The sequence below is a fragment of the Eleginops maclovinus genome, chromosome 9, assembly GCF_036324505.1.
Source record: "Eleginops maclovinus isolate JMC-PN-2008 ecotype Puerto Natales chromosome 9, JC_Emac_rtc_rv5, whole genome shotgun sequence".
Classification (NCBI taxonomy): domain Eukaryota; kingdom Metazoa; phylum Chordata; class Actinopteri; order Perciformes; family Eleginopidae; genus Eleginops; species Eleginops maclovinus.
This window is the reverse complement of record NC_086357.1, coordinates 14197538-14213829: the sequence shown is the minus strand read 5'-3', so window position 1 is coordinate 14213829 and position 16292 is coordinate 14197538. Positions and strand designations below refer to the sequence as shown.

The 16292-nt window shown below is 40.1% G+C and overlaps 1 protein-coding gene across 4 annotated transcripts in view; it reads left to right on the top strand.

Annotated features, from left to right (window-relative positions):
- The window catches only part of adamts10 (ADAM metallopeptidase with thrombospondin type 1 motif, 10), a 39421-nt gene that overhangs the window by 15098 nt on the left and 8031 nt on the right, over window positions 1–16292 (top strand). For all 4 annotated transcript variants that reach the window (XR_010166410.1, XM_063890942.1, XM_063890941.1 and 1 more), the window contains 11 exons: window positions 1969–2114; window positions 3627–3670; window positions 4225–4330; window positions 6053–6199; window positions 6426–6567; window positions 7441–7548; window positions 8044–8189; window positions 9074–9137; window positions 9310–9412; window positions 11556–11689; window positions 13905–14028. Coding sequence is in view for 3 of the 4 variants with exons in the window: in XM_063890942.1 (XP_063747012.1) it covers window positions 1969–2114; window positions 3627–3670; window positions 4225–4330; window positions 6053–6199; window positions 6426–6567; window positions 7441–7548; window positions 8044–8189; window positions 9074–9137; window positions 9310–9412; window positions 11556–11689; window positions 13905–14028 (1264 nt within the window). In the remaining variant the exon portion in view is untranslated. The remainder of the gene's footprint in view (window positions 1–1968; window positions 2115–3626; window positions 3671–4224; window positions 4331–6052; window positions 6200–6425; window positions 6568–7440; window positions 7549–8043; window positions 8190–9073; window positions 9138–9309; window positions 9413–11555; window positions 11690–13904; window positions 14029–16292) is intronic.

Here is a 16292-nt window from a genome sequence, read left to right as displayed (position 1 = left end):
TCTATGAGCTCCTTGTGGAATCAAATTATTGGCTTAAGAATCTTTTCCTCCAAGATCCCAGGTCTCTGAGTGTGTAAGTGGGTCTTGTGAATGGTGGCTGTAATGAAATAGACGAGAGGTTGTAAGGAAGAGGTAGATTGGTGAGGTAAGGTGGAAAAGTAAGGATATGAGGGGGGGTCTGTACCTTTCAGACAGAGCAGCTTTGTAACTATCCTGCTGGTTCACTCTGATGAACAGTGACCTCTATGAGCGTTGCTATGACGCACATCCAGGGTGTGGAAAATCTTGAAGGTAGATTCAGCTGCTGATACAAAACACATCAGTCTCTAAATAAAGTCCCATAAGAACAACATCATGATCCAAATTAACAATGTGGGAACAGTGTGGGATTGCGGTCGGTTACCTGGTCCACCACTTTGTCCAGACTGAAATGTCTCAAAAACTGTTTGGGCAAATTACCATAAATGTTAGTATAGATATCTAGCTTTTCCCCAGGATTCTTTGCAAATATATTTGTGATTTTTACATTTAGACCTTCAAGTTAAAACTTTTATTTGACTTCCGACTAAATACCTGCTAAGTGTGCATGCTAACACATGAACTAAGAAAGTGAACATGAAACACTATGCAAATATTGGCATTTTACAAGGTTATTGTATGATTATGAGCATGCTGACATCAACATGTAGCTCAAAGCATTGCTGTGCTGAGCCTCACGGGTTTGTTAGCTTGCATGTCTCTTGTTGTATGACATAAGTGAGTGAATGGATGTTATCAAAAGTGCAGAGTCTGAATCCACACCTGACCTCAAGGCTAAGGTTCAGCTAATATAAAGTGCATGACCTTATTGGCACAGCCAGGGAGATGACTGGGCCCTCTGAATACTTCTTAAATGTCCTTATTAGCAGGCCATTAACCGCATGTGGTGAGACGGTGCGGCGGTTGTAATGTTGACCTTCTAGCAATCTGACAGCTGAATCATACTGAATTAAATAGTAGGTATTACTGTGTGGTTTTAGATTTCCTCCATAAATGTCTTATAAGGGAACATTTATGATTCATACTGCCTCAAAATTAGTACCATAATTTACCTCTTGGATGTGTTCATCATTTTGACAGAGTAAAGAAGTTCATGTTTGGATCATTTGTGGTGGGCAATATTAGTGTTGTTATTCTTTCTCCATGGACTGTGGAGGTTGAGTTCGGGACAGGATAGAGAGTAGTCTCGGCAAGAGTCCTGCTGCTGGTTTCCAGCTCTGAAAACGGCAAGCTGCCCCTGGAAAATAAAACCAGGCCAGCATCGGGACCAGAAATGAGGGACTGTGGGATGAGACAATTACTAGTTATGTCACCACATGCATTCCTTGGTTACGGGTTCTCTCCAGCTGTGGCCAGCACAGCACTCCCTTCTCTTTTTCTTCTCTGTGCACTCTCATTATACTATAGAGATCTTTCACTGTATTCCTGCCTTAGCATTCACTTGCAGCGAAGCCAAGGAAGTTTCTTAAGCCTTTAAAACTGTAATCCTTAGGTTTTATCTCACCACGACACATAGCTCAGTGAGGTTGCAATCTAATGAAAACCATGTATCGTTGAATGTTCTGATTTTAAATTATGTGGTTCTTTATGTATTGAGAAAATACCAACTTCTTCAAATAAAACCATTTAAAACCATTGGATAATCTGAAGAATTTAATGCCAAACAACAAAACAAACCTAAAAAAAAAACTTTTTTGAATTTTAGAGATTCATGGTTTTCACAGGACAGTAAGAATAACTGGTGTAGAAGGTTAAACAATGCAATACAGGAAGACTGAGGCTGGGTTATCATAGCATTATTTGGCTTATCATCTGATGGTTGAGATATATCAAATTGCTGGAATTGTTTTCTCCTTTTTTGCGTTCAAGATAATATTATTTTCCTAATTTGCTTTTGACTATTTATTTCCTCTGTTGTCTTTCTTCAAGCCAACACTAGAGATCAACCACCATGCAGGGAAGTCTTTAGACAGCTTCTGTAAGTGGCAGAAAAACATCCAGCACCGGAGCAGCTACGGTAACGCCATACCAGACAACGGGATTGCTCACCATGACACTGCTGTGCTTATCACCAGGTAAGAAACCTTTGTCAAAGCAGTTATAACTAAACACTAACTCTGTTTTAGAGCTTTCTTTATAAATGACTTAACAAAGGAAAATTTGAATGAAGACATTGTTTGTAAGACCAACCCAAAACTTCACAATATGTGGGTGCACGACAGGAAGCTGAACTGGGCTTACATAACCTACTGCGACTTGTAAATAAAAATATGTTAAGGCCGATTCCCAGGGCAAAAAAGGGTTAAAGCAGCATTTCCTCTTAGCTGAATTCCTACATTCCCAGCCCTTATCCTCATAGGTTTTCATCAAGCCAAGTCCAGAGGGTTAGGCTGTATCTTGTCCTGTTTGAGGTGACGATAGCAGTGGCGGCTCTGCCCAACTCAGCATCTGGAAAGAAAATGTAAAAGAGAGATATGAAAAGAGAGCAAGTGATAGATTTATGTTTTGAAGAAACAGCCCACAGAAAATGGACAGGATAAGAAAGTGGGCAGAAATCAAATACAAACTGCAGTGAATCTTACAGGGCTTCATTCCCGTGATCTTCCGTTATTTCTTTAACTGCCCTTTCCGTTACTAATACTGGAGGAAACAGACAACAGTGGTAGACGCATATTAAGCAGCTCAACAATGTGCTATTGACTGAAGAATGTGCAACCGCTAACAACACAACCATGGTTTGGACAGGGTCATCTGAGTGACACAGGGCCGGTCAGAGCTGCCACTCAAATACATTTCTATTCTTCCTCATAGAATGTGCTATAAACCTATATAAGGGGTCAGATTGATTATTGTTTTGTGGTTTTGGTGGTGGCTTTGTGAGAACACTTGGGTTTTATGGGAGGATTTATCAAGCAGAGGATGGAAACTGTCCAGACAGATGACACCACAGTGACCGTCCATGGTTTCCTGCTTTTGTTCTTTTAAATCTATATCTGTCTGCTATCACCGCTGTCCACTTTCTGACTATAGCGTCTGTCTCTGTGAGTGTCACCATCTGGGAAAGTTACTACATCTCAATGTCAATGTGCGGTGATAGAATGAAATTAAATATATATTTACTGAAGTAGTCTTAAGTAAAACATTTTGAGGCCCATGTACTTTCCATGTTATGCTAGTTTATACTCCCATCTTAGAGGGGGATATTGTCCTTCTCTCCACTGCTTTAAAAATGATGATACATTTATTTGGCAGAAAACAAGAGTTACAATCAACCTTACATTTATCAGATTCAATAAGTGATGAGCACATCACTTCACCAACAATAGTGCAATAACATGATGCATATTGAGTACTCTTAAAGAAGTTACTTGAGTGTCTTTAGATGGTAGTACTGTTTTACTTGAACTTGGGTAAGATTTTGAAAGCAGGACTTTGCTATGTTTCCTGTAGCAATAAGAAATAATATCTGAATACTTTGTAGGAGTCTGCATAATTGCATAACACTGTTTGATTATATCTATTAAGTGGTGAGTTTGTCATATAGTTATTGGTCTTAACAGCCTTTCTTTCCCCATTTGTGTCTACAGATATGACATCTGCATCCAAAAGAACAAGCCCTGTGAAACCCTAGGTAATACACACACACACACACACACACACACACACACACACACACACACACACACACACACACACACACACACACACACACACACACACACACACATTTTTAATTTTCAAATATTATACTCACTGTTCTATTCTTATGAGAACCCTCACTGCTTTCCCTCAACCCTCAGCCTGACCATAAGCCATACAACTGAATGCCTAACCTCAACCTATACACTAAACCGAACTAAAATGGAATTCTAAGTGCAACCCTAAAACCAAGTCTTAGACCTCAACATTTAAAGGTTTGTCCCGACGTATAGACTGGCTCAATAACTTGAAACTCAAAATCGGCCGAAAGACAGATATTACAGAGCTCACATAATCTTACGTACTGTATAGTACTGATTTGTGTGTGTGTGTGTGTGTGTGTGTGTGTGTGTGTGTGTGTGTGTGTGTGTGTGTGTGTGTGTGTGTGTGTGTGTGTGTGTGTGTGTGTGTGTGTGTGTGTGTGTGTGTGTGTGTGTGTGTGTGTGTGTGTGTGTGTGTGTGTGTGTGTGTGTGTGTGTGTTACAGGTCTGGCTCCTGTAGGAGGGATGTGTGAGCCGGAGAGGAGCTGCAGCATCAATGAGGACATCGGACTGGGAACAGCCTTCACTATCGCCCACGAGATAGGACATACGTGAGTGAAACACACACACAGGCACAATACACTTTTTCACACTTATCTCCTTATTTGAAACCCCAAACAAATCCATAATGAATGTTATCCTTTATGGGTGCTTTGTGAATTACACGTTTTATTTGTGCAGTTTAAACAGCAATTTTCTAAAAACGTGAATCCACCCCTGAATCCCTACCAGATCTATTGTTGTTGTTTTTCAGCTGAGGCTGAAATACAAAACGTCCCTGAACAAATCCTTGAGGTGTCTCATTTGTTTTTTTCTTGTATACTGGTCTGAGAGGATCCCTCCCTCCTCAAATTACTCCCCCAGATCTTTGGAGAGAGTTAATGTAATCTCCAACACCATGAGTCATTTCCAAGTTGTATATTGTCTTTCATCACACTATTTATATGTGCAATTAGTTACATGTGGGGTTGGTGATGCACCTGGAGATGCCACGTTATTTTTCTTTAAATCTGGATTCCCTGTGTTGTTTGGAAACTGTGTTTTACTCATTTGCCTGATAATGCTGATCTGTATCACTTAGCAACATGCAATTCTGTCTTCCAATGTGCTTTATTTCTGTCACGAATACAGTAAGAGAAGTTATTTTTTCCATCCCTCTTTCTTCCCATGGTTTATTTTAGTATCTTACTTGCTCAGAGTAATAGAGTGTCACGTTGCATTATCATCGCACACAGCCCAAAGAAGCATTAATGCAGATGGTGGATCGTTTGGGGTCCTGCCTCCTTAATGAATAGATACTAAAGACTACAAGGCTTGCTAGCCATCATGACTGCATATACAGTAGTGTGCTGGTATATACAATCTTTTTCCTCAACACAATCAACATGTGTTTTTAATTGTCCTATAAGTCTTTTGACATCACATTGCAGCTTCAGATTAAATGCAGGCCTGTTTGTGGTTTAGGGTACCAACATGAAAAGAGTGTACCAGACAGAAATGACTGAGGGATGAAATGCTTGCAGAACATTTATATTTCAGGCTCAAACACAGCTACTGTGAGTTTTAAACAACACCAAATGGACCACTAACACAGTAACCTAATACAGCTGGTAAACTATTAGTAAATACTACATTTTGGGCAGGACTTTCCATATTTCAGTATTTCATTATTTAGGTCAGGGGGGTTCAAACCTGATCTGGGGACCCAGAGCTCTGTTTTCTTTCTATCCTGCATGCTGATGCAATATGTTGCATATGGGAATGGAATGAAAAGTTATCCTGGAACAATTGATTTGCAACCATTTTCATATATGATCATTTTGTTATTACATTAGACAGTGATACATTTTTGTTTTTGTATTGATGTATTAAAGAGCATTGTCCATTGTTCTATTATATTACTTATGTTTCGCCTGTTTACTTTATTTGACATAAGAGATGCATACAAATGAGGCACTTTGTGGTTAATGGGGATGGTTGATTGCTTATGTTTTAGTCATGATTTCAACATGTGGTCACAGATTTGTATTTGATGAGCATAAAGTAAATAGTTATATTTCCAGTGGGTTTATGTTTCAGGTCATATATAGTTTCTTTTGTTTGATGTTCATTTTATTCATTTTGTCAGAGGGGTCTTACTGGCACTCGACTTCTATAATAAACACTTGGTTATCCACTGTTATCTTTTTTCCACTCTCTTGGTCCCTGCTGTAGCAACTTTTACCTGACCAAACAACCTCAAAGTGTTGTCATTGTATGATTATATGCATTAGGTTTGGGATGAACCATGATGGGATGGGGAATGCCTGCGGGCCCCGCAGCCAGGAGACCGCCAAGCTGATGGCTGACCATATCACCATGAAGACAAACCCATTCATCTGGTCTGCCTGTAGCCGGGACTACATCACCAGCTTCCTGGAGTGAGTCAGCCTATCATATATCTGTACCATCACAAATCATTTGGTAATCAGAGGTTTAGAAATAACAACTGTCTTGGGTGTCAGAGTAACATTTTTGACGGTCAGAAAGGCACAGACGCAGATTGGTCTTGACAGAGGACAAATCCCTTTCAATTTAATTACCTGTAGCCTATTACTTTGTTTTTTTTCTCTATTTCAATCCCCCTCCTTGTTGTCTGTGCTTTAGCTCAGGTATGGGTTCCTGTCTGAACAACATCCCCCTGAAGCAGGAGTTTGTGTACCCCACCACAGCACCGGGTCAGGCCTACGACGCAGACGAACAGTGCCGCTTCCAGTACGGTGTCAGATCTCGACAATGTAAATATGCGGTAAGTGCTCTGGTATAGTTCCTTATATTTCATTAATTCTTGTTCTCAAGTCAGTGAAGAACAATATGTTTACCTGCTGATGAAAGCAAGTGTAAAGTCTAAGGCCATCTTAGTTTAGTGCATTAACCTCGGAAATAACAGCTGTCAAACTCTCTGTTTTAAAGTTTTCTCTTTCCTTCGCTCTATAAGAGTCCTATACTGTAGGGATAATGATTATTTTTTCAGACTTCTTATTTTTGATCAGCCACCCAAGTAATACAACATGCATCTTGAAGTCTTAATTCAAGAGTACTGCCATTGCTGTTTCAGTTTTTACACCTTTCTTATTTTTCATCACTTGTCCAAGAGCCTTTGCCAATCGTACCATTACAAACACCAGATGAAAGCTCTTTGATGTTTGATAATAAAAATATGTATTCCTATTGTTATTTATAATGGGACCAGGCTGACTTAATCCTTATCTAATAAAAGATCTAATCTTAATTAAAGTTGTTTACCTCACTTCTGATTTTTATTCATCCGCCCCTCTTCTTCAAGTTGGCCTCTCTGACAACGTGAAACATCTTGGAATACCTTTGCTGAATTGCATCCACTTTATTGCTTGGTCAAGTTTTATGGTGCCAGATTCAGAGGGAATGGACATCTGGAACAGCGTGTATACAGCTTTATAGAGTCATTACTATTGATACTATATGGTCAGAGCATATGTACTCAATAAAACATATCCCATGTGTTATAGGCATCACTGTAGAGAGAGCAGAAGGAGGATGAGAGTGTCTGCTCTTGTTTCCTTATAATGAGCTTGTAAAGAAACACTAACTGATAGGTTTTATTTCTCTTTTATGTTTTTATTCTCCTTTCACTCACACGCAGGAAGTCTGCAGTGAACTGTGGTGCATGAGCAAGAGCAACCGTTGCATCACCAGCAGCATCCCTGCCGCAGAGGGAACCATCTGTCAGACCAACACCATAGAGAAAGGGGTAAATACTGAACAATTGTCTTACATTTTTATTTGAGGGCAGAAAGGGCCCTGTAGCCTGCAAGAAAGGATACACGTAGGACAACTTTCTCTGCTGCTTCTCTCTTTTCCTTCATGTCTATTAAACCAGGGTTTATTATATGACTACAATCATTCAAATCTTAATTTGAAGACCTCAATAGAAGCCTTGAATGTAAAATGTAAAACATAGAGGTATTCAATCCAGCACTTACTTAATTATAGCATAATTGGTATGGCAATAATTACATACAGTATCGCTGACTCATCTTGGTGTGTTTTTTATCTAAAGCATGATGACCCCAAAAATAGAAACGTGATTTAATCAATTTAACAAAGTAAAAACCACTGTTCTTAATGTGTCCTGTGTAGTATTACATTTGCTTAACAAACTTGAAAATGTTTCTAAATTCATTGTTGACATTTGAAGTCTATGTATCTGAACTGATGTATAAAAAATGGTGTTTTTGAATTGCAGTGGTGCTACAAAAGGGTGTGTGTGTTGTACGGGACTCGTCCGGAGGGAGTGGATGGGGGTTGGGGTCTGTGGTCACCCTGGGAGGAGTGCAGCAGGACGTGTGGTGGAGGAGTCTCCTCATCCATCAGACACTGTGACAGCCCCAGGTATGACTCTCAACTGTGACCCCTCTGAAATTCTTTTCTTTTGGGGTTTGAGACGAACTTCAGTATATAGCGGATCATTATCTGTTGCCGATATTAAATGGTTCAAGTATCAACTTGAAGGTACTGATCCACATTCCAAACTCTGTTTAGTTCCTGTTGTTGTGAAATACAATTAAAACCTTTTCTTGATATGTATAATTAAAAGTCTTGAGGGATCTTGGTTAGTACATGTCTTCACTTACGATAAAGAAAAATATCTGACATTACGGTCTCATGCTACCTTGCAAATGAAAGAAACATCAAATACCTGCCAGAGGAAACTTGACAACTTCCCTAAAAAAAGAATCCCCTTATTAGTATAAACATGCAAAATCACCGCACAAAGCACCACAGCTCACATTTATTTACAGGCAACAGTGCCACTTTTTTTATTGTGTATAAAACAATTCAGATGAGTCATCACCAAACCACTGGCAGACTTGCTTTTGAATTGCAGTCACCAGATCCCACATCTTGAATTGATTAAACTGAGAATAAACTGACCCAAATCTGAGGCCAACAGTTTTCTTTCTTATCATTTTTGAGAATCATTTGCACATTTGTTTTGGCTACATTCTGTTTCAATTTACTGAAAGTTGAGCTGAGGTAACTATTCGTCAGCGGCTGGCCTGAGATTTCTTTAAAATGTGTTTTTATGTAAAGGTGTTGTCGTGCCAGTCTGTAATAGACAATAAAGCAATAAAAGGTACAGACAGTGAGATTGAAAACACACTGATGCAGGCAGACAATGCAGGGATCAGGAGCCAGTGTTGTGTGGGGATGTGATGGAGGTTAGATATTTTAAAATTGTATTCAGATGTCACTGACTTTGTGTTTGGTTGTAGGCCAACTATCGGTGGAAAGTATTGTCTGGGGGAGAGAAAGCGCTTCAGGTCCTGCAATATTGATGTGAGTATTGCTGCTCTTCATCGCCGTCATGGTCAACATACCATAATCTAAAACGTGAATATAAGTTATTTAATTTGTTTGTGTGTGGTATTTTGCATGGGACTCTGCTGCTTGAATGTGTTTGGATATACACATGGCTTTGCGTGTATATAAATGTGTGTGTGTGTTACAGGAGTGCCCTGCAGGCTCTCGGGATTTCCGGGTTATGCAGTGTGCAGATTTTGACAGTGTTCCTTTCCGGGGAAAGTTTTACACCTGGAAGCCATACAGAGGGGGTGAGTAAATAAATGTGTGTCTGTACCTCATTGCCCTTAACATCCCCCTTTGCTCTATCGAATGTTTTAGTGTCTTTAAGCACATTTTGGGGGATGGACATCCACCGTAAAATATACGAGTTAAAGAGTACATCTATAGTAGTTTGAGTAGTAGGTTCCCAATCAGATAAAAGAGAAAGATTTCGGCCGAAAGAAAAAGTTGACGTGAGACGATCAGCACACGAGTTGGAGGGCGTAGCTTGTGTGTGTGTGTGCGGTGTGTGCATGGGTGCTCTTGGAGAGAGAGGTGAAAGTGAATTAAAGCTGCAGACTGCTTCTTGTCTGGACGGCAGATGCTGGCTGCAGATCGCCATGCATTCCCAAAATGCTTTGCGAGAATTCCTCGCTCCTGATGAGCACTGTGCGAAAGAGAAATATCTTGAACGACATAACTGCCTTTAATCTATCCCTCCAATAACATAATGGCTTACAGAGATGGCCGGCCAGCCAAATCCAACTTCAGGCAACAAGTGCTCCTTTCATCAAGTCAGCTGATTTTACAATGGAAATCCCTTGCAGCTGTTAAAATAGGAACGGTGCCATAGTCTCTGCCCTGCGTTAAGGCCATATCAAACCGCCCAGCCCCTCTGCTGTCCTCTGCAGCCCTCTCACTCTTGTCACATTCTCATTTCAGCTTACCTCCTTTCACTTTTACCCTCTCACTCCACGAAGACAGCTTCCTTTCCTTTGCTTTTTTTGCTTTGTCCTTACTGCTCTGGTCTCTCTTTCTCTCACTTTATTTAGTTCAACGTTATGCAATCTCTCTCTCTCTGCTGACATTGAGAACAGAGGCAGCCTTTCTCTCTCCGCTCACGCAGCCAAAGACAGTTCATTAAAAAAGGTCTGTTGTTTAAGCTGGGTTTTTTTTAACAAACAAGCTGTTGCACATTGCTGTTCTTAGTCCAACCGCTTTTACATTCAACCTTCACACTCCATAAAACACACCCTGCCGTGAGCCGCGATTGCCCTGCCAAAGCTAGGCACCATGGGAATTGTAGTTTCCATGGTCTGACCACTTAATCGTCTACAGGTCATCCTAGTACATGCTCTCTCTCCCTTTTTCTCCATTCCAGTACATAATGTACCTGCTACAGCGCTGCCAACACAAACAAACATAGCCCAGATTGATGTCAACAGCCACTCAAATAGTGGAGCTGTTGGAGAGCTGCACGGCTAAATGAAGGATATAAACAACATGACCAGACAAGACCTCAGTGTGTTAGTGGGGGCGTGTGTGTGAGAAAATATGGTATAGTGCAAATCACTCGTGGATTTCCTTTGTCACAAAACATTTACAAATCACTAGAAATCTAAAAACACAAATACAGTCATTTGTCTTCTATTATGGAACATTTTAAAAGTCTTTCAACTGTTTGGAAATGGAAATTTGAAAAAGTACATATCATTTTCTATGGTTTGAAAACACAAGTTGTCTAATTATAATGTGCTTCTCATTATTATGTATCATGTTAGACAATAATAAACATTACCTAAATATAGTGGTGGGTTACAAAATGATTTATAGATTCACATTCAGCTGCTTGTTCTCTGTTAGTCAGAACCTGCCTTTTCTGTCTGCATCTCTCATAAGGATGTGCTGCATTCAGGAGAACATGTGCGAAAGACATGCAACCAGTCACACCATATGATAATATTTACATCCATATGCCTCATTAATGTATCACAGATGATGTTCTGAATAGATTTTACTACCATGTTTCTATTGTTGCATTAATATTTAAAGCATAAATATTTAAATGTTCAACAAGGCATAACAAAATAATTAAACCCCAACACACCGCAGATTGTACAGCTTGGAAGTTGGCCTTGCTGGATAATTGAGTGCTGCCTTCGTAACTTTTTTATCAGCCTCCATTCAAATTCTGAAATTTTAGCCATATATTTTTTTAGTTTACCCTGTGACCGCGTGCATGATTATTGTGTTTGGATTTGTGAAGAAATAATACACTACATGTTTATTGTAGTCACATCTTGGCCTGTGCTTGCAGCTTAAATAGAATGGGTTAATGTCAGTGTTTGTGTGCTAAACATCTGGATTACTGACACTGTGTGGTGTGCCTTGTGTATATGCTTTTGTGTTTAGGCGGGGTGAAGCCCTGTTCCCTCAACTGCCTGGCAGAAGGATACAACTTCTACACGGAGCGTGCTCCAGCCGTGGTGGACGGCACGCCTTGTCGAGACGACTCTTTGGATGTGTGTGTAAATGGAGAGTGTAAGGTGAGATAAGGCTTTTCCTTGTGTGTTTTTGTAAGCATTCATGTTAGCATTTAATTGAAATAAATTAGAGCCATTAGACATCTGCATGTTAGCAGAGAGTTGAAGTTGGAGCAGCAGAATAGAGGATCAACTCACGAATGAGATAATGTTGTTTATACTCTCTCTCCAAACCCTGGAATGCCGCCACTGTGTAGTTTACACACTGACTGCTGACGATCATCACAATCAGCTGCTTAACTGAGAAATTGTTTTAACTTTGGCAGTGATCTACATTCCCATACAACTATGAGCTCTCTTAATCTCGGCTGTTAATGAAAACAAAACATCTAGATGCTCATCTCAAAGTGAAGACCACCTGGAGCTCCAAAAGGTTCCTGTAACCCGTTTTGGCAACCACATTGTCCATTTGTTAAGGGCTGTAGACCAAATGAATGGTAATGACGTGCAGCTAAATTGATCCACTTGTTGTTTATTTTGGATGTAGCATTTTCCAGAAAGTAAGTAAAAATGTTCGATGGAAAGTAAAAAATGTGAGGACAGAAGAAAGAAAAAAATCATGATTTTCAGCTTGTTGTCTTGTGGGTTGCTGCTGAGTGCCAAACTAAATCATTTTCATCTGCCCTTGTCATGGCTCCCACCCCCCATGATCTTGCTTATTTGAAGGGTCTCTAAGGTTATGTAAGGGAGGCTGAACGCAATCCAAAAAGAGAGTTTTGTTTATCAACATCTCCTCTGTTCTCTCCTCCTGCAGCACTTCTCTGATTTCCCCCATGCTTTGCTCTCTTCTGATCTGAAAGAACTCAGTGACCCTGCTGCTCAGCTATTTGTCGGTCTGCACTGCAGGCAAGCTTTATCCACTGCAGTTTCATTATCGTTCTCTTTTTCTCTTCCCCTTTCAGACTCTCTTCATCCCATCCCTCCTTTTGTTTTCTCCATTTTTCTCTGCATTGCACTCAGAGCTTCTTCCTTCCCATTATTCTTCTCCATCATGTAACCTGTCACATATTTTATATTTAAAATTCAAATTAAACCTAAAAAACACTTAGGAGAAATATATGTCTCTTGGTTTAAGCCTCAAGTTGGTTTCAGTTTTATGATTGCGGTCTGACAATAATACAGAGGGGAGAAACAGAGTGAAGTGCTGGATATAGGAAAAGGACCTGAGAACAGATGGAAAATATTCTGCTGCAGACAAAAGGCACATCAGTGAGAGCACCTTTATCCCAGATCGCTTGGACAAAATATACAGGGCCAGATTTACTATGATAATGGCTTTCTGTTAACATGTGGCACAGTTTTCAGTTAGCTCCTGGACTGCACCTGTTGTTATTAAGCTTCTACAGACGTGTGAAGTAGAGCTCCTTAGTTTAGAGGTGGGATTCGCTTTTATGGTTATTTTGATTAAAGGGACAATGCAAATAAACATAAATGAGTAACCATGCTCATTATTTTGTAAAACAAAACCCATTAAAAAAACATATGTATGTAACATTTATATGAAATAAAAAGATGGTTCTGATATGCAGTCAATGCCAAACCAAGTGCAAAGCTAAACATACATTAACTTTGAGTCTGAAGTGACTTTAGTTTAATGAATACAAACCAAAACCTTCCTACACTTTTTGTTCATTAATTGTGTCGTCAAAGTTCATTTTTTTAAAGCAGATATTTCAGCATCGCACAAAGCCATATGTAAGACTTGTAATTGTCTGAACCTGTTCGTTTAGAGACATCTTACTACCGACATTAAAAAGCCGATAACTGTGAGTTGAATCTCAGTTGCAACTCTGGCTTTACTTTTGAAATGTGATATATTCAGTGTAAAAGTAATAATAAACGTCGTTCTCATTATCCCTCCCTACAATAAACAACTGCCATATGAATATATGAGTGTGAGAGCTGTTGCCATTCATTGTCTACCCTTTTGTTTAGGTTTGGTTCCCTGTTAAAGAGTTTGAGTGAAACCACCTGCTTCACTCATCATGAAACTTATTTATGTCGACAGCTATGAGTTTAGCAACCTCAGAGCATTATGTCTGCACAGGATCAAAAAACACATCTGGTCTTACCATCTGATAATTCTGTGTTTTGGAAAAGTGGTCTTGAAGACATTAGAGGTAATCCCTCAGCCTGGCCCCCGACACCTCTCGACTTACTGACTGTGCCCCGTGACCCTGACTGACCCTTTAGCACACTTGTTTCTCCCTTCTTGCAGCACGTAGGCTGTGATAGAGTCCTCGGCTCGGACGTGCGTGATGATCGCTGCCGGATCTGTGGGGGTGATGGAAGCAGCTGTGTCTCTGTGGAGGGACTCTTCAACGACTCGCTGCCCGAAGGAGGTACAGAACTCAAACACTCAAGCACTAGGCTACTTGTACATTTTTTAAATGCAGAGCTGTGGCCCCAGAGGTTTTTGCACATACAGAAAGATGATTTCATGGCAAAAGAAAGTTTTAATAAACATTGAAATATCTCTGCTCTCCTGAGATTCAGATTAAATTAACAGGATGCATTTACAGTGAGAGGTTATGCAACCTATTTGGTTTGTACTCAATCAACATTTGGATTTGGATAGTCTGGACAGTAAATGCATCTTGGAAAGCTGCCTTGCAATGTGAGTTAGGATACCTCAGATATTCAAAGTGTATCACATAATTCTCTGCTCACATGCAACCTCTGTCCACAACAACATACTGTTACAGCTATTTGTTAGATTAAGCCGACAGCAGAAGCATTTATTCCAGCACCTGCTCTGCTATGAGATAAATGATTTGTATATCCAACCATTTACAGTTGAAGCAGCCCAGATTTAAAGCTGGCATTACAGATAGAAACAGTCGCTAGTCTTATCCATCATTGTGTCTACATTAGTTTTTTCATGACATTTCTTATTATTATGTTGCATTATCACAACCCCTATAAATTGCTCTATAGTCTTATTGGAAGGCCTTGTAAGTTCAACTTTCTCACTGTCTGTAAAAATGGACATAGAATAGGGTTAACAGGAAGATCTAATTGTATATCCTCTGGATACAAACAATGTAATACGTCTACCTATGACATGACCAAGGGTAATCTTATACAAAGACAAAGATATAGGACCCTGAATGAACCCTTTTAGGTTTCCTCGTCTAAAATGAAGCTACCAAGTCTTACAAAAAGATGTCCGTCAAAAATATAAATCACTAAAGAGCCACGTTGCTTAAGTGGCAAAAACAGCTGTAAGGTCAATCAGGGTTAAGATTAAGAAAAGGCCAGCATGGGTTAAACACTTTTAGCCCATAAGGCACACAGAAATATATGCATATACAATACCATATGCTGTATATGCATTCATATATTTATCCACCAGCTACCCAGGAACACATGGCAGACAGATTTAGCTGAGGTCGGACCAGTGTGGCTTGAGGTCCAGCTGCTTTGGGATCTATTCTGGGTTTCATTTCTCCCTGCAACACCGGCTTCAGAGTTTCTCACCCAACTGTCAACTCACCCCCTTCCAGGATTCCTCGGAAGGGACTCACCCTGAGCAGGCAGCTGTGCTCTTAACCGCAGTGGCCAGGCCAGCCGGTCAACTCCAGCTGAGGTCGCAACTATCTGCCAAATATCTGACATTACTGTTACCCTAAAAATAATCCATTAGGATAGCTGAAGTCAAAGAGTACGCTGTTGAGTCAAGTGTTTTGTGATCTGGGGATAGTATTTATGGTCAGTGTTTTTATTAAAGGGGGGTTTACAGGTTTACTTGTAGTCCTCATGACAATTACACTCATGTCCTAAAACAGTGTAGTGCTCCTTTAATGAGCTGTTTTCCCAGCATGCATTGCAGTTGTTGCCACCAGTGCAAACTTAAAGCAATAGCCCAAACTATAGACGTTTTTTCCACAAGAAAGCACAATATGCATCTTCATGCAGTGAAGTCAATACTGGTGTTAGGCAATGAGGCCAGGCTTTCATTCATCCCAAAGGTGATGTTGAAGTCGGGGTCAAAGGTGCAAAGATAGTAGTGTCTTTAGGTTTGGTCATGTCATTTACATTCTTGCCAATTCAAACATAAGTAAACGGAGGTCACTTAAGTTTCCATTTTACTAACCTGTCAGAAGTCCTTAAAGTCAGAACTCGGTTGACTTCCATACAGCCTGTTCTCATCTCGAAGCAAACTCAAACTCCAGAGCCACTCAAACATCTCCGGAGGTTTATTCTGGATACAGAATGATTTATGAATCACTTGGTCATGTCTATAACAAGCTTTTGATTACTCTGAACTCCTAAAGCCTTTAGCCAGCGCTTCTCTTCTCTGCTCAAGGCATTTAAATGTGGTCTGGGATCAAGCCAACGAACTTACACTGTAAAAAGAAGGGGAAAGGACATAACTAATAAAGCTCCTTACATCCCGGATTAAGGAAAGTTGACCTTATTTGATATTTAATGCAATATTTAGTCTATTCTCTGTGCTCTATAATGTCTCTTAAAAACTATTTCCATCTGTCCGGCCTGTGGCTCTGGTAGGCTGTACCACACAGGTTCCCAATTCTTAACCGAACAAACCTTTCTCACACTTTTGTTCTCCCAGTCTTTGTGGCCAAAAATCTCCAAAGCTGTT